This window comes from Bactrocera tryoni, unplaced genomic scaffold (genome assembly GCF_016617805.1).
Source record: "Bactrocera tryoni isolate S06 unplaced genomic scaffold, CSIRO_BtryS06_freeze2 scaffold_25, whole genome shotgun sequence".
Taxonomy (NCBI): domain Eukaryota; kingdom Metazoa; phylum Arthropoda; class Insecta; order Diptera; family Tephritidae; genus Bactrocera; species Bactrocera tryoni.
In genome coordinates, this window is record NW_024395977.1 from 25,477,991 (window position 1) to 25,502,665 (window position 24,675).

Genomic DNA, 24,675 nt, shown 5'->3' on the forward strand with positions numbered 1-24,675 from the left:
GTTTAAATTGTTTTATCATTAAAGGCCAATAAGATTACTGCCTAATTTGTGTCAAATTTTCCCTATAATTTCTATGCGCTCTATTAAGTGTTTGCTCAATTATCCTTCCTTGATCTTCTTTATTGCATATATGAATCATTAGGGAATAGTTTGGTATATAGAAATTTTATCGTGGGAAATGTCTCCTTTAAAATGTTTTTTATTGCATATAGCGCTTCAGGTGTGCAAAATATTCCTGTAACTACTTTTGGATTCATATATTCTTTTAAAATACCAATTATATTTTCTGATCTGTCATATTCAATTAAAAAACGTTTATTATTAAAAGAAGAAATTGACTCTAAGACAGTAATTCGTGCTCCATTATCGATTACTATCTGTTGTTTAAAATGATTCAAAGGTTTTTTTGTTTCATGAATTTGGTACTCATCGTTACTTTCTGCGGAATGTTGGGTTTCTATTAGTGAATCACTTGAGTCATTCGACTCACATGAACTAGTTAAATTATTTAATACTTGTCTTGATAATGCGTCAGCAACTACATTTGTTGTTCCCGGTTTATAAATTATTTTTGGAGAAAACTCCTCAATAAAAGCTCCCAATTTTAACATTCGGATTTTTTTTGCAAATTTTTTACTGCATAAAGATAATGGCGTAATGTCTTTAATGCCCAAACTATTGCGAATAATTCTTTTTTCGTTTGTTGCGTAATTTTGTTCGGTAGAGTTTAGTGTCTTTGAGATAAATGTTATTGGGCTTTCTTTTTGGGATAAAACTGCACCTACAGCAACATTAGATGCATCAGTAGTTAAAATTCATTTTTTCTCAAAGTTTGGTTGAGCTAATTCAACTTGTTCTTGTAACGCTCTTCTCAAGGTTTCGCAAGCAACAATTCCTTTTTGATCAAGATTAATAATTGTTGTTTTGGACATACAATATACTGCGATATTTTACCATTTTCTCCCTTTAAGTGTTTTGTTAGTGGTATAGCTATTGTTGCATAATTTCCTATAGTATCCCGATAATCCTAAAAATCCTCTAAGTTGTCGTAACGTCTTAGGATACGGGTAATTTTTTATTGTCTCTACCTTTTTGGGACCAGCTTTTATAACTTTATGGGATACAACGTATCCCAAAAATTCAACCTCGGTTTCTATAAATATTGATTTTTCTATAGATATTTTCATATGGGCTTCTTAGAGGGTTTGTACTATATATTTCAAATGAGATATACAATATGTTCCTTTAAAGTTTTTGAGTATACTATTATGTCGTCAACATATACGTGACAAAATTTTCCTATATATTCATGTAAAATATTATTCATTGCTCTCTGAAATATACTTACTTGGAGCATTTTTAAGTCCAAATTACATTCTTAGGTATTCATATTTTCCGTTATTTACAGAAAATGCTGTTTTTTCTATGTCGTTTTCTTCCATCAATATCTGATGAAATCTAGACTCTAAATCTATTGTGGAAAAGTATTTTGATTCTCCCAAATTAAAAAGTATCACCTCGGGATTAGGCATTGGGTACCTGTCGGTTATTGATTTTTCATTAATTTTTTTAAAGTCGATGACCATTCTTAATTTCGGACTACCATCTTCATTTATTCCTTTTTTTGGAACGACCCAAACGGGAGAATTATACGGCTTTTACTATGTCGTATAATCCCTTTTGCGAGTAAACTTTCGATTTTCTTATTAACAAAATTATTTGCAGATATAGAATAAGGATATTGTTTGGACCATATAGGTTTCTCATCCTCAGTTCTAATTTCTGCTTTAATATCTGTTCTAAAATGTAAATCCATGTTCACGTTTTGATGAGCTTTATTTAGTATTTTAATAACATCATCTCTTAGCAATGGAATGTTGATATTTTTAGTTTCATTATTATTATATTTGTACGTATCAGCTAGTTCATTAGAAATTTCAACATTATTTATTTTTAAAATATTGTGAGCATTTGCTTAATTAATTTTTCTATCCGTAATATCATTTTTGCTAGTATTATCATTGACGGGTGCCTCAGGACTTTTTTGTCCCAAGGGGTTTAGTATAATTAAATCATTGAGAAATTTTATTTTCTCTGTTTTATTATCCCCATAAATCAATTTTCTATTTGGAATATCAATTGTCGCCCCGATTTTATTTAGGAAATTAATTCCAATTAAAAGGTCGCTCTCTAAATTGTTAATTTTACAAATATGGTCGAACCTTGAATGGTTCTAACCTTCTTTCTGATTCCTAAATGTTTTTATTATTATAAATTCCAGCTCGTATATTTGAGCTGGTTGCCCCCGTATCTATGAGAATTCTAAAGATTTGCCCAGTTTTTGTATCGGTTTTACGAAATACGGCAAATCGGAGTTTACCCTAAAAAATGGTTCTCAATATTATTAATTCGTTGAATTTTTGGTTGAGGTTGTGTGCTTATTAGTGCACTTTCAATTGATCTTTTTGGTATATTTGTGGGCTGATAATTGGTCTGCCAATTATACCTGTTACTCCTAACATGTGGTTGGTTTCTTTGCACATGACTGGGTTTATTTATTACTTGGATTGATTGATCCATTTCCATAGGTTCTGGGTGATTGTAATACATTTGGTATGAATTATTATTCGTTTGGGGGTACCTTAAGTTATTCTGATAATTCGGCTATTTTCGGTTAACTCGAGGCTGGTTTGGTTAACCAATTTCATGGTTTTTTTTTAGTAAATTGCAAAGCAAATTGTGATCGTATTTGATTTGAATGAAGTTCTTGTGCTTTAGCAAGAGCATTTGGTAAATCGGTAGGAGTTAATGTAAATAGTTTTTGGTTTAGGGGGTAATTTAAACCAGTTATAAAAGTTCTTAACGTGGTTTCTCGATTCTTGATATTTAATTGTTTTGTAATATCTAAATTGGTGCCGTGCGTCATTATTGTTTTATTTATTAGTAATGTCAATTTCTGATTGAATTTAAACCAGTTATAATTGTTTTATTTATTAGTAATATTTTATTTATTAGTAATGTCAATTTCTGATTGAATTAAAAAAAAGTTATAAAAGTTCTTAACGTGGTTTCTCGATTCTTGATATTTAATTGTTTTGTAATATCTAAATTGGTGCCGTGCGTCATTATTGTTTTATTTATTAGTAATGTCAATTTCTGATTGACTTCATTATAATAATCAATTAAGGATGTCGATCCTTGACTCATAACGCTCATCTCTTGATCAATCACGTGAATTGGTCGTCTGTCGGCGTAAGCAAAATCTAACCTTGCAAATATTGCTTCTAAATTCAAAACTGTGCCATGATTAGTTAACATATCATTGGCATCACCTACAATCTTATTTCGGAGGATAGTTAGTGCTCCAAAAACCTTCTACTACCTTCAATATGTAGGCTCATCGAATTCTTTGCAGCTTCCCTCCAGCTGATATAAGATTTACCGGAGAATTCTGGCAAAGACATTGATTATTGAAATTGAATTCTTTGATATCATTAATTCCTTGAGTTTCATACTCAGTTACATGTGCTGCATTTGTTAGAGTTTTAATTCTATTACTCAACTGAGCTATCTCAGTTCTTAAATTTGCGGTTTGTGTAGCGATTAATCTAGCTATATCGTCTACAGTAAAATTATTGACTGCCATTTTGTAAAATTGTAAACTTATCTTGTTCGCTTAAAAATTCTTTATTTCTATCGCCTCTTTTCTATAATCCTTATTTTTCGGGTATGTGTTGTTTTTATATATATTTGTGAGTTTCATGAATCAGCATATATATCAATACTCACAAAACTATGGTTAAATTTCTTATTTATATATGTTTAATAGATGTATAAGAATTTATTTTGATTTCTTTTTTCTTAAATAATGGCACTTGTGAGTGTCTTGATTATTAGTTTTGCAATACTCATAGTGAAACAATTTTTCATACTTAATATTAGTGGGATTATTTCCCATTAAATTAATAAATATAGGCTTTACTTACAACTAATTTTATGTTGTTATTGCTACTGCTGCTATTGTTACTGTTGCGGTTATTGTTGCCTTTGCTGCTTCTGTTGCTTTTTGAGTACAATTTTGGCGGTTGGTTGTGCGGTGGTCGCCGTTGGAGGCCGTGTGTAAGGTTTAGATGAAATAAGATGTTTTTGGCGAAATTTCTTATTTACAGACATTTTTTATTCTATTGTTTTTGTGAGGGGCTTTCAGCGTTTTTTATGTGGATGTCTTATGGATCCACACACTTTCTTTTATTTCTTTGAAATTTTCACAAATGTTCACTTTCTGTTTTTTTTCTTCATTTAAAATTTTGAAATCACTTTACATTTGCTGTTGTAGTTTTTTGTTTAAAAAAATTGTTTGTTGTAACGCGTACGTTTGCTTGTTGTTCGCCCGTAATCCGTTTAGACGTGGCGCGTTCGATTGGCAGTTGGCACAAACACACACTCGAAATTTTTTCAATATTTTTCTAAGTGACGCTGAGATTTTTTTGCTTATGTGTCTCTTTTTGGACTTAGCGTTTTTTACTTTGCCGTTAATTGCTTAGCCCGTTTCTAATTGCTACCGTACGCTTTGAGTATCACACTAGTTACTTCTTTAATTCGCGAGTTTGCGTTTTGTTTTTTTTTTCTTTTCTCCTCAGTTGAGGATACTTGATTGATTTTCAAACGATAACACGGGGATTTTTGTCCCCTTAAATGGTTACCGCCGAATCTTATTATTATGTTTTGGTCCAACAGGAGTTTTACGATTCTCCTGGCAGGATCGCCAATTAATTTTTGTTTTGAATTTCGTGGGCAACTACGGGCCACTGCCTTGTTTACTTTATTACGTTTTCTTAAATACAACATTTTGCTTAAGCCTAGATACAAATATTAATCTTACATTCTAGGAAGTATATCTACAATCCGTTTGAGATAGGACATATGTTACAAGTGGAAAGATTCATCTTACAATCTATGAATTACATTTAGGGACCACTTAAGGCGGACCGTATTAGCAAAGTACAATGTTTCATATTTCGTTCTAAACTACATATCCAATCCACTTATGACAGACCATAAGGGTCGTAAGTGTCATGTTACACATGTATGACTGTAAAATATAAGATATGTTCTTGTAATATGAACTGTTGGTACTAACTTGTACGTACAAATTGAACTATTTCATAATGAATTCCTTATAATCTTTGGGAATATATAATAGTCATGTTTATGTTGTTATCTAAATATTTAATTAATAACCTGACAGACGAGCAAAATTAGTACGCATTAAGCAACGCTAATGGGCATTGAAATTTAATGGTGACAGACGTCAGACTTGTGCATTTAGACAGCTGATTGTGAAACTTGTTAATTTATTTAAAAAAAAGTGAAATAAAAATGAATAAGAAAAATTATTAATAGAAATTTTGGTATTTTTTAAAAGCAATAATTGATTGTAATGCGAAAAAGGTGTGCGAGAAAGTCAAGAATGTTGGAAAAATGGATAGCAAATTGTGTGTTGTTTATTTTCTGCCATCTAAAAATATTCAAATTTGTTTTTGTTAATATACTTGCACATAATTTAAGTAGAAATATAAAACTGCTTACCTCTGAAGCTGTAAACGCAAAGGAGTCGGCAGACTTCAAGCGACATTTGTCAAAAAATAGCAAAAATCGGCAATTTTTATGCCGTGTTGCCTATTCAAATTTGGTAAATTCAGCTAAATACACGAAATTCTTGTGCATTACAAATTTGCATTAACATTGGTCAAATGCGCAAGTAAATGTAAATTAAGCCCGCTAATGCAAATTAACGCTGTCGTCTGTTAGGGCTACAATGTAGGTTTTACAAGATATATGTATATGTAAGTATGTACATATTTATTTGCAGGCCTTTAAAAGTTTAAAGGCCAAGCGGTCGCACATATTCACATATGTATATATGTATATATTTATGTGAACATGTAATCAAAAAGAACCATTCGCATAATGTTAGTAAATTTTTCCACACACAACTATGTATGTAAATATGTACACATATTGTTTCATGCGAAATCTCCGTTGTCCCGGACAACTAATGGCCGAAGCTCAGATTTTGTCAAGGAGTCAATGTGTCGAAAGACTGACGCGACGACAAAGCTTCACACCATTGTGTTGTTGGTAGAAAATCCGAGCTGTGCCGAAAACACAAACGAACGGTCGCCAATTGCCACTGCTTCCCTTGCCGCTGTAACAGCTTCTCCAACAAACCAGCGTAAATACATATGTACATATGTATGTTTCTGTATGAGCTTGCTTACATATCGACGCAGATTTTTGCAGGCTGCGTAACAATATTTTTTACATTCCTTGACAAATACAGTCAATTCCGGTTATGTGCCACAATCAAAGATACAGATTTTTGTGGTTTGTTAAAAATAACAATATAATATGGCACATAAGCGAGTGCGGATACTTAAGCTAGTGGTACCTAAAACAATAATTTCTATGTATTTCAAAAATCAAACGTGAGATGCCACAAGTAATATGCAGTTAAGAGGGATGATTTTCATTTAAGCGGAGTACTACTTAACCGGGATTCACTGTGCAAATAAATCAGAGAAATATTGAATATTTTCTTAGACACATTTCTTGACTTCAATATCTGCAAAAAAGCTATGTTGTCAATTTTATTCTAATATATTTGAATACTTATATTTGCAGGGTTGTCACTTTTTCCTTCTCATACAAATATCAGATATTGTTCAATTTATGATTTTTACCTTTTGCCATCGTCGAGAAAAGACGCTTGTCGGCAAATTCATGCTCGGGGAGATGTAATGGTGTTTGTTTTTATGAATGAAGCAAGTTTGCCTATCGAAAGTGCGCTTGCGTTAGTTAAGCGGGTATTCCACTCTAGAAGCATGAATTTCAGGTAATTTTTTAATATATATTTTTACTATCTATTTTTTATGGTGTTTTTATTGATATCTTAAGAATCCAGAAAAAAAAATTTACAAAAAAAATATTAAAAATAAAAAAAATAAAATAATTAGAGGGGGGGAGAGACAGGTGTAAAAAAAAAATGGCGCATCCTGGTGACATTGATCCTGACTCTCCAGGTGATCTGAAAAAAAAAAAATCAAAAGAGATTCTTAATCAGTAAGGATGCTGCTATAGTCCCTATTTCAGGGAAGACGAATTGTTTTTTTTTGAAAAATGGCGACTGCCTGAAAATAAAGATCATTTTTTACCCTTTTTTTTAATTCCTGAATTTTTTACATTATATAAAACAAAAACATTGACACGGTGCTGGTAGGAACGACAAAGAATTATATAAAGAAGGTTCACACAAAATTTTAAGTAAATCGGTTATATAGAACTTTAGATAATGCCGGTACCGTGTGGAAAAAAGTAGTTTCGAGAAAAACGCGTTTAAAAATTTCGATACGGCCGAACCGGGCTAGGTACTGCGTCACTAAAGTAACTGTAGCTCTTAAAATAATTTAAATTTTTAAAAATCCTTTGGAGGATAAGGGTCTAAACTTTGAATATATGAAAAAATCGAATTTTTCACAATTCTAGAGTAGAATACCCCCAGGAACGTATTCCTTATAATAGTAAAATACCTCAAAACAACCTTGAGTTGGAACAATTGAAATGCACTATCACTACAACAAACAATCCTAAACAAACAAGTATCAAAACAACCTTGAGTTTGAATACCACAACAACCTCAAATGGCCAACAAATTAACGTCTGGAATAGCAACGTATATTGCCGAGCATACAGGGTTTGTCCGGAAAGTAAAAGAACTGATTTTCTTCCACCGTGACTGTACTTCGGGGCGTGCGAACACCTTATGCATTCGGTAAAGGGCGTTCCTAGCTAACGACCGAGCGGCTGGTCAGTTGTTTTCGAGAACCTGGAGAGTCAAAACAAACATTTTCGCGCGACGTGTTTCTGTGAGTAGTGCAAGCCGAAAATGCAGCGTTCGTTAGAGCAAAGGTACGCGATTAAATTCCGTGTGAACCTCGGTAATCTGCGACAGAGACGTTTGATATGATCAAGCAGGCTTACCCAGATGTTTAGTGCTGTGTTTTGGTGGCAACAGGCCTTCTCGCCCAAAAAAGGGAGGAATGAGTAAATCCAAAACAAAAACGCCCCTCATTATCTTTTTTGACATCCATCATGGATTTGTTCCTTCTGGACAAACCGTCAACGCCAAGTTTTACGGGGAAAACCTCAAACGAAGAGTCAATCGCATCCGACAAGACTTCGAAGCCAGCTACCTAATCAAGGCCGGCATCCCAACGCTTACGCAGCCGCCCTACAGCCCAGATGTGGCCCCCGGACTTTTTTTGTTTCCTTGAACTCATTTTTGACACACAGAATAACTATTGCCAAAAAAGGATTCTGTCTGAATTTCAATAGTATATCTCACACATTGGCCGATATTTTAGGCCAAAAGTCAACTATAAATACTGGGGTTGACATATTCGGTGCCTAGAGGCTTAAACAGTTTTGGTTTTACTTTTACAATTTTTGGTTGTAAAGTAAATATATATTTAGAAAGCTCCAGGTTGACTTTGCAATATATGATATGTGGAACTTTGGATCTTCTCAATGCTTACCAACCCAATTTTTACATTCTTCAATGATTTTTATTATAGTATAAGCGCTCACTGTGGACTTTAAATTTTACTGTATATGATGGAGAAATAAAAAAGGCAAATTGCTATATATAGAATACGGCGGGTCGATTCCGGACTTTTTTTGATTCGGGATTTCTAATAGTGCGGAAAAGTTGCCTTAGTACTTCCTGATTCCAATGCAACTTTTTGTTTTGAGATCGGATTACATCTTCAACCCCAACTCCGGCCTTGTAATTTCGGAAATTCGTCTAAAATCGTGAAATAGTCTACCTAGCGTCTGAAGTACGCATCTCATGGCAAAATGTATAAAACAAAAGTTATTTGTCACGTCATTTGCTACCGAAAATGGTATATGTGATCATGGCCGTGGGACGACCCGTTCCCGAGATACGAGCGAAAAGGCGGCGCGCCACAGCGCAAGGTGAAAATTGTTGCAGCTCACAGCTAACCTGTATTGGTCACCCAGAACCCACCGCGTGGAGGTGGCTGCTCTTCGGGTTCCTCCCAAGCCCAACCCAACCAACCAACCATATGCCAGGCTTGTTTTAGTATGAATCTGTGTCAAATTTATTGATAAAATCAGATTTTGTACTAAACTTTGGCACTTGTTGCCTAGATTTGAGTGTAGAGCGTATAAAACGATCACGAGATTGGGGGCCAATAACTTTAGAAGATGCCTCTGTCACCAGTTTGACGGTTCTCTCGACGGCCACGGTGTGAGAGGGGAATTCACTAAATTTCCATACTTCTGCAGTGTCTCCCGACAGCCCTTTTATGAGTTCTGCGTTAGAAACTGAACAAAGAACTGGTGGAACAGTCAAGGTAATAGTCTTCCAGTTAATCATATCGTAATAATTATTAGCTTTGAAATTCAGCTTTGGCACTTTATTACATCTAACCCTTCCATTTACAGTGTCAGACTCTGCTTCTCTGGCTGCCAGAAGACGATCAAGGGCCAACTTTCTGACTTCTATCCGATCGTCAGTCATCATACTAAGAGAATGTTTTCTGGAAGAGCAAAGGAAGCAATCTGTTGAATGGATGAATCGACAACCTTGCGCAGTTTAGCAGGTAAGTACCTCATCCTTTGAATTGCAGCATAGAGATGGCGCGAGCCATCTTTGATTGAACTGTTGAATCTTATTGAGAACCACAAAGGTGAGTAAACTGTAAGTATGTATTTGACCAAAATCTTTATTTCCTTTGTTGGTTTGTCAGTAGAAATGTATAATCTCAGATTTCTATTTGCACAGGTGAGCCAGCGAGATTTGCACATGTTACCTGGATGCATCGACGCTAAATCTGAGGAACATTGACCGGAAATAACAGCTTCTGATATTTTATAGAGATAAGCTTGATTGGGTCGGATCAATAACCTCAGAAGGTAATTGACAGGATGGAAAACTTTCAAATTTGACAACAGGCAACTTCTCACAATCAGGGAGCAGTTTACCTATGTCGCCAGAGAATGTATTTGGACTCTTTGAGACACCATCTATGTGTTCGAAAAGAGCACGAAATGGAAGTTCGTTGAAATGTAGAAGACAAACAACCCACTGTAATGGCCTACCTATTCTTTCTTCTAGTTTCCGAATGATTCCACCTTTCCAACCTGTGTTTGTGTCGGTGCCATCAGCACCGACAACTTCTAGATGTTCCACATCAACTGAATTGTCTTGTAAATGTTGCCATATAGCTTGCGTCTCATCCTCAGCTGACCCGGAAGGAGAGGTGACGTGGCCAAAGTAATGACATCCAGGTTCCGCTATAAAAGAAATATGTTCCTCTTTGATAATGTCGCGGTAGTACTTTTCACCTCCGCTGACTTGTGGAAGTGTATTGTCTTTGCGGCCATCAAAATACAGCCCATATACAGAGTCAATACTTTCGGTGTTTTGGAGCTTAACTCCAACACTTTTTTTTGCCCAACTAATCTGGCGTTTGTCAGTGTGTTCTAATACTAGTGTGTTTTATTTGGTTTTAGAGGATGGAAGAGAAAATTCATCATCAGCATCGTTTTTGGAAGAATCCATGTGCGACGCACCTACATTGTTGTCGTCTGTATGAGAGTCTGGCTGATCTGAATGGTCACGTGTTCTAGCTGATACTTTTCTGGTAAGTGTTGATGTTGAATGACGTTTTGAAAGCTTTTCTTTACGCTCATGTTTCTTTGTAATCTTTTTTGTTTCAGGTAGATCAACACTTCCAATGCGACCAATTCTTCTGGTTCTCTGGTCCAAGAGAAATGTTTGTTCATTGATAGGAACTTTTCTTTTCTTTGGACAAGTGCAAGGAGAAAAAAACTCGGCGAAATCGCCGACAAGAGTGAAGGAACTCGATGAAAAAATATTTATGTGGAGACCTATCCGAACGTGTCCTTTGGCGTAGGTGAATGAATGTGAGTGATAGCACTCGGCGAAATCAACGTCAAGAAGTGTGGTCGCTAGCCGATTTTCACCTTGCGCTGTGGCGCGCCGCATTTTCGCTCGTATCTCGGGAACGGTTCGTTCTACGGCCATGATCACATACACCATTTCGGTAGCAAATGACGTGACAAATAACTTTTGTTTTATACATTTTGCCATGAGATGCGTATTTCAGACGCTAGGTAGACTATTTCACGATTTTAGACGAATTTCCGAAATTTCAAGGCCGGAGTTGGGGTTGAAGATGTAATCCGATCTCAAAACAAAAAGTTGCATTGAAATCAGGAAGTACTAAGGCAACTTTTCCGCACTATTAGAAATCCCGAATCGAAAAAAGTTCGGAATCGACCCACCCTAATATAGAATTAAGCAAATGATATTAGTTCGTGCTTATAAAAATGTCTGATGTGTTTGTCGGAAACAATAAAACACGTCAATTTGTACAGTGGCTCTTGCCATGGACAGAATCATAATTCGTATATCGCTGGATTTTTTATCAAATTTTGAAAAAACACCCCAACTTGAAAGTGATAGACTACAAGTTTCTTGTAGTGGGTATCAATAGTGCGATTCCGTCCAGGCGCAAATGGAAAAGAAAAAGAAGCAATATTCAACATATTCACTACTGGGCTAATCATATTGTTGCCACAAATAATAAATTTATTGTAAATGAAACAGGAAGACTTCTTTCATTTCAACTCTCTACTTAAAGGAAAATATGCATGGAGATGTACTAATATCACAGGTGATAATGTATATGTGGACAGCACCACTCAACATTAATTACAATAATATTTCATAATTATTGATTTATACTGCACGTAATTACGTAAGTACCCTACTTCTGAAGTTTCCAATTTATGTAATTTAGATGTAATTTCTCTGAAAACTTGACGAAGGTAAGAATGTTTAAGCTGCAACTAGTGAATTCCGTGCAGCGCTTCCGTAGTGACAGCGTAGTTGTTGTTCTTCTCATTTGAAGCAGAGTTGTAAATTTCGCTATTTTGTAGTATTTAAAAAATAAACTATATTTGAAATATTCTTAAACTAGCTCAAAATTACATTGAATACAATTATCTATAATTAGGTAGATCATTTTTAATAATTGGATTTTAGTTTTGATACTTTACAATATGAAAAATTTTAACTGAAATGTGTGCAAAACCATGTACAAAAACGGAGGATTGGCAATATTACTACGTTGTCACTACGGAAGGGCGGAACTGAATTCACATGTTGCAGCTTAAATCATAAGCAAAAAATATAAGATCAGTCTGTCAATTATTAGCAAACTACTAATACCGCATCTCCACGAAATTTGTGTCAGAGGATAAAATGTTTAATATTTTTTTATTTTCAACCATCGCGCTTACACAAGATGGAAAAAGGATTTCGAGCTATAGAAAGCAATAGAGTTCCTGTAGGCCCAGAAGCATTTACGCAATTCAGAGGTAGTTGAAGAACTAATGACATCCAACTTGAAAATCAAGATCATACTGTCATACGTTCTGAAAGAGCGGGTAAAGGTTCGCGTCAGACGAAGACGCGTGCATAGAGGCCAGCGAAGTACTGCTTGGAAATTTACATAAGCCGGATATTGTACCATTTTAACAACAACTACTAAATAATACGATCCCGGTTCCAGACCATCAATGTCTTCAATTTGCACTGCATCTGCGTATAGTGCACCAGAAGCACACGCAGGTATTCAGATTCCTCGCATAACGTGTAATGGCTACCTTGGATCCTCTAACGATCCTAACTTATTACTAACTCTTGCATTGGCATGCATGACTTCCTTAAGATTTAACTAATGAAATATCGTGGTGAAAGCTCTCTATGCAAAATTCAACAATTATTGGAGGAAATGGTACTAGGTAATCAACGTCCGAGTCAATAATTTAATTCAATGAGACGAGTCAATAATTTAATTCAATGATTCTCGGAAAAAACTCTTAAAGTCATGCGAATCCAACGCTTAGTAGAGCATCTGTAATTGCACGTGAAGGTATGAGATATGTTCAAATTATAATTGCAGGCGCAATTATTACCTATCGTAAAATTTGCTTATCATCGAATCATGCTTCCAATGCATGAGCTCAGACTCCATAAGCAACGATACCTCAACTAACAAATACGATTCAAGAAATGCAACGGAAATTTCATAACGTGTATACATGGGAATGTAGTTGTTGACGCACTAGTCGCAGATTTCCTCGACCGCATATTTATTCGAGTGAGCGAAGGTCTACTTCACGCAACCCAAACGAATGTTGGCGTTGTCAGCACAACGCCGGACAAAATACTAACACCCATGGGTGACTAGAAGTTTAGCGGTGCTGACGTCAATCACCCCAGCGCGGAAAAAATTAACTTTTCTTCAAGGACCAGTTATCAAAAGTAAAATACCTTATAGACCCAAGTGCCGCTTATAACATTCTTCCAAACAAATAAATTTCAATTATCTACGTCCAACAATTGTTACGTTATACGCAGTCAACGAGACCTCAATAAAGATTAACCGAACCTACGGACCTAGCAAAACTTGGATCTTGGTATTCATCACACATTTGCGCGGAACTTCATGCTAGGAAATATTAATACACCACCAATATCACAGCCTTTCATCATGCCACAAAGTTTGGTTTTTGTTTCTTCTCAATTGCCTACTCAGTCATAAGTAGCATCTGTTTTCAAGAGATATTCTGCGTTGAATTTCGAGGCTGACATTATTGTTGGTGTTGATACCGGTTCCAAGGTTGACGAAATTATGTACGACGTCGAAGTTATAACAATTCCTTATCGTGCTGTCAAAAGCAGCTAGAGGGCGAGAAAAAGCGGGATAATTCGCGGAGAGCGGTTGTGGTAGAGGGTGGGACAGTGAGTCATGTTGCGGCTGCCAAGAAGATAACGGGGGAACTAAGTGGGTTGGTGGCTCCGTCGGCACTGATGCCTGAGCCTCCAGCACCTGTGCTGGAAGCTATTACACCGCTGACGCCGAAGCATGTGGAGCCTGCAACTTCCTCTAAGGAAGTGATTAAGATGGTATTTAAGGAGGTGGGTCCTTCACCTCTAGCGGGCCCTTAGAGCCCTATCTGGGCTACATGGATAAGCTATTACCACTTGCGAGTAGTAGCCCATTTATCCTAGGGCCGGATGCGAATGCCTCGTCTTCGATGTGGTTTAGTAAGGTATCCCGGCATACGTCTGAATACCAAAGCCACAGTCGAGGCGAGGCATTAAGCGAATGGGTGGTGGCTAATAGCCTCCTTGTTGATCTTCAGGCGAGTAATAGCTATTCGAAATTCTTTATGGTGGTAGTAGAACGTCTGCTCCATCGTCATCGATTGGGGAATCGGGTTCGCCTTCTCCTGGCGTTATACAAGGTTTTCAATTATTCCGCCTTTTTTCTTTTGAATTTCGCGACTATGTATAAAGCGCTACAGAGCTCGTATCTGGCAATACTACACATTTTTGGAAGGTCTTGTAATAACCTACAAAACGACGCTATGCATGATTAGTTTGGATATCGCGTTCAACAATTATAGACATGTAAACATAGAGTTCACTAACGCCGAAATTCGCGCTATTTTAAAGTCTTCCTTCGTTAAAGGCAAATCCGCTACAGAATAGGTCCGTGAGATTAATGGTGTTTTGGGGGATGATACTCTATAACTTCGAACTGCGGAGAATTGCTCTCGATGATTCAGAGCGGGTGAAAACGATAACATGGATAAGCCAGCCGGCGGAAAACCTGTGACGACTAGTACCGATCAAGACATGGAAGACATCGAGTTAGACCGGCATGTGGCATCTCGTGATATCGCCCAGAAAATGGGAGTAAGTCACGGAACCATTCTAAACCATCTGAAGATGGCTGGATACACAAAAATGCTTGATGTTTGGATGCCGCATGATTTGACACAAAAAAACCTTCTGGACCAAATCAACGCCTGCCATATGTTGCTGAAACAGAACGAACTCGACCCATTTTTGAAGCGGATGGTGACTGACGACGAAAATAGATCACATACGACAATATCAAGCAAAAACAGTCGTGATCGAACGCCGGTGAATCGTCCAAACAGTGACCAAGCCGAAATTGACGGTCAGGAAGGTTTCGCTGTGTGTTTGGAGGGATTGGAGGGGAATCATCCACTATGAGCTGCTCCCATATGACCAGACACTTAATTCTACCATCTACTGCAAACAACTGGACCGTTTGAAGCAGGTGATCGACCAGAAGCGTCTAGAATTGGCCAACAGGAAGGGTATAGTGTTCCACTAGAACAACGCCAGACTACACACTTTGTTGATGACTCGTCAGAAGCTACGGGAGCTCGGATGGGAGGTTTAATCGTATCCACCATATAGCCGGGACATAGCGCCAAGTGATTACCACCTGTTCCTCTCCACGGCAAACGCCCTTGTTGGTGTACAGTTGAACTCAAAAGACGCTTCTGGAAAGTGGCTGTCCGAGTTCTCGCAAATAAGGAGGGGGGCTTCTACGAGGGGGGTATTATGAAGTTGCCAAGATGTAACAATTTTTATAGAGCACTGAATAAAGTGCAAAAAAGTGGAAAAAGCGGAAGGGAGATATTTGACAACATAATACTTTCAGTGTCATTCTCCTGTCTGAAGAAGTGTGCCCTAATAGTTTTAGTATGCTCTGGGCATCAGTCACTAGATCACCTCTGGGGGTTCTACAAAAGTTAGGTCTAGAAACCTTTTGGTAGTGACCGCATCTTTTCGTAGAAAGCTTGTCATATTCAAGCATTTCGGCCTCTCTCTTTTTCTATCTATAAATGTGTCTCCTTTATTCAACTCTCGGTATCTATCCCATCCCGCACGTGTTGTGGTCCTTGTAATGTTTCGAGGTAAGCTGTCGGTTTTCTCTCCGCTGCGACACGGCACTCCTCATCAGTGTTTAAAAAACTGCAGTCGAATTAGCAGAAGTCGCAATATTGTTGCTATTCACTACTTCAACTGCGAGCGATATCAGAAAGTATGCAAGTGCTTTTGCTTCTGCTTCTGAAAAAATCAGAAGTCGCATGCTTTGACTGGCGCAAAAATCAAACAGCTACGAAAATCAGAAATCAGCATAAGTCACCGTTAATCGCTTTTCTGCTTTCTGCTTTACTGTAGCTTTCGATCGTATACATAAGTTGCCGCAGCAGCGATCGACAATTTGCGACAGTCGTCGGCAGTCACAGTCGCGAAAAGTAATGCATTCGACTTTTTGCTACTTTTGATTTTTGTCGCTGTTGCTTTCGATCAGCAGCGTAAGTCGAAAAAAGCAAGAAGCGTCCGATTCGTGGAAGTCGCCCGTTGCGACCATTTTTGATTAGCTACGACAACGTATCAATGGCCATGTCCAGAAAGCTAGGATTTAATTTACTAGCAATATGTTCTCAAGAACATCGTGGCTTAATCGATTGCGAGAGTCGGTAAGCACCAGTTTAAAAGTAGAGAAAACTCGTTCAATCGCCACCTGTTATAAAAATAATAAATAAAGGAGAAAACTTTAATTAATTAGGCCATTTTAATTTACCTGAGTTAGCGGTACGGCATAACAAATTACTAATTGCGTATAATTCCTGGTCGGTATACTGTTTTCCTTTCCAATAAGACAAAACGTCTATGTCAATCCTTTGATAAGAAAGTTTCAGGTTTTAAACTTTTTAATATAAATTGATTGTACTGTTGACTTCTGATTTAACGTCTTGAAATAAGTACGCTTCTAGCAATTCGTCTTCCTCATCAAAAAAATAGTTCTGCATTTCATTAGAGCTGAAATTCGGAGTTGAGCACATATTGCCAGTAGGGTGAAGACTACTAAGTCTATCCCAAATAGATTTTAAATGATTTATTGCGTCATTTTTTTGTTGCGGCGATAATATATGTATGTTGAAAACGTGGATCCAAAAACAAGCAAGAAACTATAAATTTGTTATTCAACAATATTTTTGTTCGTTTTTCAATAGAATTTAAAATTTCATTTCCAATAGTTTTCGTTAAATTCTGATTTGTATCCTTTACTAATTTTTCAGTAGATATTTTAAGCTTGAGCCATTGAGAGTAAAAGTTACTATAATGTTCCTCTTGAAATTTTTTTATGGCTTTTTGCAAGGGACTGATAACATTGCAATATGCCTCAATAAAATCCCAAAACGAGGAATGTAGATCAAAACTCTCTTCATCCGATTTATTTTTAATAGATTCAATTTTACTTAAAATATCTTTAGCTTCCAACAAGTTGTTTAACATTGTGTAAGTAGATCCCCATCTGGTTGGACAATCTGGTTGTGGCATTTTCAATTTTTTTAATTCAAATGTTTCACGATATCCATTTGATGTTTTTCTTATGTATTTTGTCATATTTCTGCAATTGAGTAAGTACTTCGTTATATCCAATGATTTCATCACATCAAGAGCAACCAGCTGTGCTGTATGTGCAGCACAACGACAAACTTGAATATTGCCTATTAATATATAGGGCACTGTTTGCATAAGCTCGATTTCTTGTATACAGTCATCGTTGGTGCACTCTTCGTTGTCCGTTTCATTATTTTGTTCGGAAACAAATGATAAAATATTTGTTGTTTTTAGCATATTCGCACCGTTATCAGAAGTTATGGATACAATTTGATTTAAATTAATATTATATTTACTAAGCACTTTTACTACTTCGGTGGCAAGATTTTTGGCTCCACTTGATCCTGCACCTTTCAAATCAATCATTCCCAAAATAATTGATTTTATTTCAACAGCGTTTATGTATTGTGCACTTATTCCAAATATATTTCTGGACAATCGGGTTGCACTGTCTATTTTTAAAGATAATAATTTGTTCTTCAGTTCATTTGCTATGTGATTCCTTATATTAGTTGCCACTACTTTCTAAGTATTTTTGCAGTTTAATGCTTTTAATTTCATTATTTGTCCATCCATTTATTGCTCATCACAAATTGGATCGACAATATTCCTCATGTTTGGAGAATTTAACACATTAAAAGGAATACTGTATTCCGTTACCAATCCAATGTAAGATCTTAACAGTTGTTTTTTATTGACTTCAATTTTAATTGTTTTTTTCGTACTGTTTTAATCGAGGAAGTTGATGACGATTCAATGTTTTCAAGAGTTAAATTTAAGTCAACTTTGTGCTGCTTTATTAAATGCGTTTTTTAATTCGACAGTCTATTGTTTTTAGGTGAACTTTTACATATATTGCATATTGCTAAACCCTCGGCTGCTTTATTTTCAAAATATTTCCACGCTGCACTTGGCGCCATAGCTGAACACGTGTGAGTCTAGCAGCGTTCTAATTGCAAGTAAAAGCAAAAGAGAAAAAAGAACAAGACGGCGACTGCTGGTGACTTCCACGAGTCGGACGCTTCTTGCTTTTTTCGACTTACGCTGCTGATCGAAAGCAACAGTGACAAAAACCAAAAGTAGCAAAAAGTCGAATGCATTACTTTTCGCTACTGTGACAGCCGACGACTGTCGAAAATTGTCGATAGCTGCTGCGGCAACTTATGTATACGATCGAAAGCTACAGCAAAGCAGAAAGCAGAAAAAGGAATAACGGTGACTTTTGCTGATTTCTGATTTTCGTAGCTGTTTGATTTTTGTCTATGCTTCGACTGCGACTTCTGATTTTTTCAGAAGCAGTAGCAGAAGCAAAATCATATGAACTGAAACTTGCCGCAGTTTTTTAAACGCTGCTCCTCATCATACCAGCTGTTATTTTGCATTTTCCATACTTCTAAAAGACTTGAGACGTGTCTTCCGTTTATCACAACATGAAATGGTTGGTGAATTTTTTTATGTTGGAATCTAGTGCCACGGATAATTGATTACTGTAAATATCTCCTAAATAACTTAAGCTACAATACCCAAGTTTACTCACGACAAATCTCTTTAGTAGCCCTATCGACACTGTAAAAATGGATGAAATCGGAAGTTAACCCCTTCCAATCCCCTTATAACACTACTGTATAAAAACCACAAAAAGTGCGATAAATCAATAACTAATTTTGCAGAGGCACAATATTATACAACCAAGATGCTATGAGAGGGATTCATTGGAGTCGGGAGAAAAAATTGGACGAGGGGAGTGGCAGCGGCCACTCTTAGGTGAAATCCCAAATCTCCGGACCCGCCCGACCAATTTCGACTAAATTTAGTGCATTTTTCTCACCTTCCTTATGTCACAGTCCGAAAATGGGCGAAATCGGACTACAACCACCTACTTCTCATATTGCATAACTTTAAATTCCATTTGATTTTTTTACTTTCCATTACTTAAATCAACAACCAATAAATATAACGGGGTAAACCTTTGCAAATCCAACCAAAATTGCTTAAGCCCCTAGGTACCAAATATGTTGACCCCAGTATCTATAATTGAAATGTGACCGAAAATATGGGTCAATGTGTGAGATATATAATTTAAATTCAGAAAGAATCTTTTTCCGATAATAGTATCTCTTTGTATCAAAAATGAGTTAAGTCAAGTCAATACTTCCCTGAGCTCCCATGGGGCTGATTCCGTTACATATGGTTGGTGATTGTATGTGACGTAATTTATGAAACCCAGGGAACATTTTATTAGTATGTGGCATGTATCAGCATAAATAGAAAAAATCGGGTCGATGCTACCCCTACTCCCACACACTTCATATAATTTCTAACAAACCTTATTAATAAAAGTAGTATATACTTACATGTATATACATATACACCCAACTCTTTTTTTACACGGTAGATACGTTCCTCAGAAATCCGTGTAACAAAAACCGTGTAAAAAAGGCGATTCCTATAGTAAAATGGGGGATACGTTCCATGTCATCTGAAAACCGTGCAAGATGAAATAAGGAACTATATTTATTTCGAAAAACCGAGAGATATATGTATCTGTCATAAACTCAACCGAAAATTATAAATTTAATATATTGATTTGATGTGCTAAATTTCAACCAGAAGAAATAAGTATGATAATAGTAAGTTTGAAAATCGTTTAATAGGTATATCAGATATATTGAGTAGATTTTATTATATTTTTTAGGCACAACTACATAGATCAGATATAAAGGGTAATCCATTTTGAGATTCCCTCCTTTTTTAAAGAAAAAACACAGAAATACCTAACCATTCTTCTTTCTGGATGCTCTTGAATCTCTTAAGGGTTCTCTTCGTCCCAAATGCGGCAATTTTGCTTATTTACATACCCATTGACCCAAAAATGTGCCTCATCGCTGAACAAAATTTGGCTCGAAAACTTTTCAAGAGCCCATATATATCTAGAATCGTGTCTTCCACTTTGTAGTGACGTCATATGAGAAGTGCGCTATGGCACACTAGCGGTTTAACATGGAGCAGGTCAGAGGATCGACGCATTACCCACTTCATGCGCTACTTCCAGCCTCATGGAACATTCAATTCGTGTCGCAGTAGCGTCACCGCCGCTCCACGCCTCCGATAAATAATCGGTGCTGAGTTCTGTGGATCCACCGCGCCTGTGCTTAGTTATCCACTTCACCAAACTCCCAGCAAAATATCTTTCTGGGTTTACGGCATCTCCAAGTATAGTGGCTTTCTGGCCCATACCCGGTTTGTAGTGGATGTGCTGATGCGAATTGTCCGGTTGGGTGGACAAATTTACACACATAATTATATATGAGCACATGTGCGACCACATGGTCTTTTAAGATGATATCGAAATGACCGTATTAAGTAAATGTATAAATTTATAACTAATTACCAAAGGACTAAGTTTATTAATTGCATATTTAGATAACAATACAAACTTTACTCTATTACATATTTTAAATGAAATTAAAATTTATTGTTCGGAGGAAGAAATAACAAAATAAATGGAAAGCTTACCATTATTAAGGAACTTGCAAGGGAACACTGAAATTATTATGTTTGTATTTTAGTAATAATTAATATTTACCATGAATAATGTTGGTTAAAAATAAAAAAAAACTAAGCTCAACCACTAAATGAATGTGTTAATCTATTCTGTATAGAACGATAAGTATTGATGATGTTATTGATGATACTTACCTCTAATGCGATATCAACTGCAACAAAGTTTACAATGGCTTTGTTAATTTGTATTTCGCTCCACCAATAAGGTGTTTTCCAAACTCCAACCCATTGGTAAACTAACTCCTGAATCAAGGTAAAATTCCCAATTTGCATCAGGTCATTCTCACTATCAAAAATATGTAAATGTAAAACTATTTTTGATTTACTTTCACATTACCTTAAAATTAATATTCCCCAACTGCTTAGCGGCCGTACTGTTGACACTTCGGGTAAAGTTACTATATACAAATTTTCCACGGGTAGCGAAATATTGAAATATACCGCGATACTTTTATAAATCTTGCATATGTTTTCGCAGATCTGAAGAGTTCAATAAAAAATAATTTTAAAAAATCTTTAGCAAAATTATCTGTGTTAGTGTAAATGGAAAACCTGTTTCATATCTGGTACATCGCTATAAGTCCTTAAATATATGCTTGGCATTGTATCATTTAGTTCTCGTTTACAATTGATAAATGTATTTTCTTGCGTTATCATAAATCCCAAGCTATACGTTGACATTGGAAGAGATTTCTCAAATATATCAATAACGTATTCCTTATGCCCGAAAAATCTGGAATTGCATTGTAGAATTCAGTATATATGTTATATATATGTATATAAATATAAAGGTTTGTATCGAAATAAAAAATAAGATTTAAAGAAGTAAGGAAAAATGTAACTGAACATTGAAGAAGTTTAGCGAAATCGTGAAAGTATTACAAGTGTCATAATGAATTATGATAGTACAACATTAAATAATTAAAAAAAGAAATAAATAAAATAAATTTTAAAGATGAATGGCATGGAGAGGTCTAGCGAGTGGTATCTTTTCAATATTCTACGTTTTAAACTATTGTCCAGTAGTTGAATCGCCGAATATATTTTCATGATTCTCCAAATGGAAGAGGTAACGTCTGCTAAATTCTTCGATTGTTTCCTGCACATTGTGTACATTGTACACATAGAAAGGTGCCCTCACTATGGTGCCCAGAACTGAAAAGTTTGAATTACTTTTAAATTTGAATTTGCTGCTCTACCCCAAATTTGAATGCCGTCCGTCCAGATCGGCCTAAGTATTATCTTATAAATTGGCTACTTATTCATCACACTGAGACGGAACCTTGGCCTAAGGAGCCAGTATAGCTGCACCAACTTTAATCTCTTTTTATTCTTACGTGATCTTTCCAAGTGCGCCTCTTATCAATTGTAAACTTTTGTTTGTTGGTAACAACTAATATAAAGCCACTTGAGGGAAATTTTTGTGATTGAGGGTACATACTACTTCTACGGACTTTTCGGTATTGGTACCAATGTTCCATTTGGTAATCCACGGTTCTAAAGCATTCAGCTGCATCTGCAGTTTTCTGGAAGCAGTATTAGGGTTGCCAATTGATGCCAGCAGGGCAGTATCATCAGCATAAGTTGCCGTCATTGTGGAGTCAGAGTTCACCACTGTAAGGTTTGCTGTATGAATAATGTAGAGCACACTGCTTTGGGATACGCCAGGTAGAACAGGTCTCAATTCTAAATCAGCATCACGGCATCCAACAAAGAATGTCCGATTGTGCAAGTAATACTTTAGCAGCAAATAATAATGCATTGGTAGTTTTTCCTTTAATTTTAATAATAGGCCTAGATGCCACTCTTTGTCAAATGCTTAGCGGACATCGAGGAACGCAGCAGAGCACTATTTATTATTTTCCATAGCATCAGTTATAAAATATTCTACCGTATTACATTGTTCAAATGAGCCATGAAATTTTCTCAAATCAAACCGATGATTCGGAATAAGCTGTTTGTCTTCTAACACCGGCAAAATCATACGTAAAAATATCCTTTCAAATACTTTCGATATACATGCTTCAGCTCCTTCGTGGATCGATTGAGTTTCGTCATTGTGACCGCTCTGTGTGGTTCTAGCTTCTTTCGTATTTTATTTGGGCAGCATTGTGTATACTTATGGTCAAGACTTCCGTAGCATAATCGATCTATGCCTGAGAGGAAATTGTCATGTTGGGGTCCACATTTTCTTCTAGCCATTTGAGATAATATAAAATGTTTGCCAATGTGCGAAGTACTCTGGTGGACTTATTTATTGCAAGTACCGGCGTAGGAGTTCCGAACAGGTGCTGAAGCGTTTGTACTTTGAATTAACACCTTTCGAAATAGCAAAATCAAGAACGTCTTAAATTTTCATTAGGCCAGATGGCCTGTAAGTTGGTTGACCAGTTAAATGACACATCAAACATTTGTTCAAAATGCAATTCAAAAGTACTCTACCTTTGGTATTTGTGATCGGCGAACCCCACCACGTGTTTTTAGCATTATAGTCACTACCAGCAATGAATTTATTACAAAATTCGTTTATTATTTGCTCAGACATGTCCTACGATAGATTGTGCAGATAAATTGAGAAGTCATCTGCTTTACCATTTGCTTTTGAAGATCGTTGAAATGAGCTTCTGCTACAAGTAAAATATTGATGTTTTTAGCTTTTACGTAGTGTTCGACTTCAACCCTGTTTTTGAATAGGTCGTTGGCAATCCATATGGTAATTTTAAGTCTTACTTACATTGATTAATTGATGTCATGAGTTGAGTAATCATTTGTGTAAATTGAGAAGTCGTCTGCTTTACCATTTGCTAAATAAACACTTGCACTTTCAGGGCCGTTCCGCAACAAACTGGCAAAGATAGTACCAGGAATAATTTGACTGGATGGAGTAGACCGAGTACAGAATACTGGACACTATGATGGTCATACAATTTTTTGGCGGTTCGAAACATACAACTTCACGACGCTCGGCTAAAGGTCAATAAAAATAATGGCATTGGTATTTTTGTTACATAATTTTTGGCATTAGTGATGTGACAAACAATGCGTCCTTGGCAAGCACATTCTTGATATATTTCAGAGGATATGTATAATGAAGATCCTTCAGCCCTGTTTTAAGCGCACACTCCTATTTCATTTGACATGTGTGGAAGTCTATTTAAGCATCGGTGAGATCTCTCACTACTTTTCTATACCCATCACTATCATCACATACATAAGTTTTACCCTACCATCTCTACCTGGCTTGTAGGAAAACGTTTTGTACCCGCAGTTTAGTCAATATATGTAATATAATATTGTATCATGTAAACTCAATCAAAGCTAATTCATCAGAAAACATCAACCAAATGATTGAAAATCCCAATTTCATTGTGATCGATATCGCATAGTTTTGGCATTAAAGTATCGTATATTCAATATACATATCGCTACCAGAAATATTTGCTCTGTGATTGACCGATAGATGCGGTATAAACTCAAACGGAAGAACGGTAATATTTATATTAGGAAGCATTTCCTCGATTTTACATAATTTTGTTAAAAGGGCATGTTGTCATCACAAAAATATTGTTCCCGAATTTCATTACTAGACTTCGAAGATATGTTCTGTGAAAAATATACATACTTAGTTTCTGGGTTCTTGAAAAATTATGATAGCATTTGAAAAATTTTTTTGGGGGTAAGATTAAATAGCTTAA

At 36.2% G+C, this 24,675-nt stretch overlaps 1 protein-coding gene across 1 annotated transcript; it reads right to left on the bottom strand.

The window, feature by feature from the left end:
* Positions 1 to 4,946: 4,946 nt before the first annotated feature.
* LOC120780655 (leucyl-cystinyl aminopeptidase-like) lies at positions 4,947 to 24,264 on the bottom strand. The gene is made up of 6 exons (XM_040112917.1): positions 24,217 to 24,264; positions 21,533 to 21,713; positions 21,318 to 21,460; positions 21,116 to 21,266; positions 20,933 to 20,959; positions 4,947 to 5,092 (listed from the first exon to the last, which is right to left on the bottom strand). Exons 2-6 carry the CDS (start codon positions 21,659 to 21,661, stop codon positions 5,024 to 5,026), a joined length of 519 nt encoding a protein of 172 aa, XP_039968851.1. The 5' UTR covers positions 21,662 to 21,713; positions 24,217 to 24,264; the 3' UTR covers positions 4,947 to 5,023.
* Between the last annotated feature and the right edge of the window lie 411 nt (positions 24,265 to 24,675).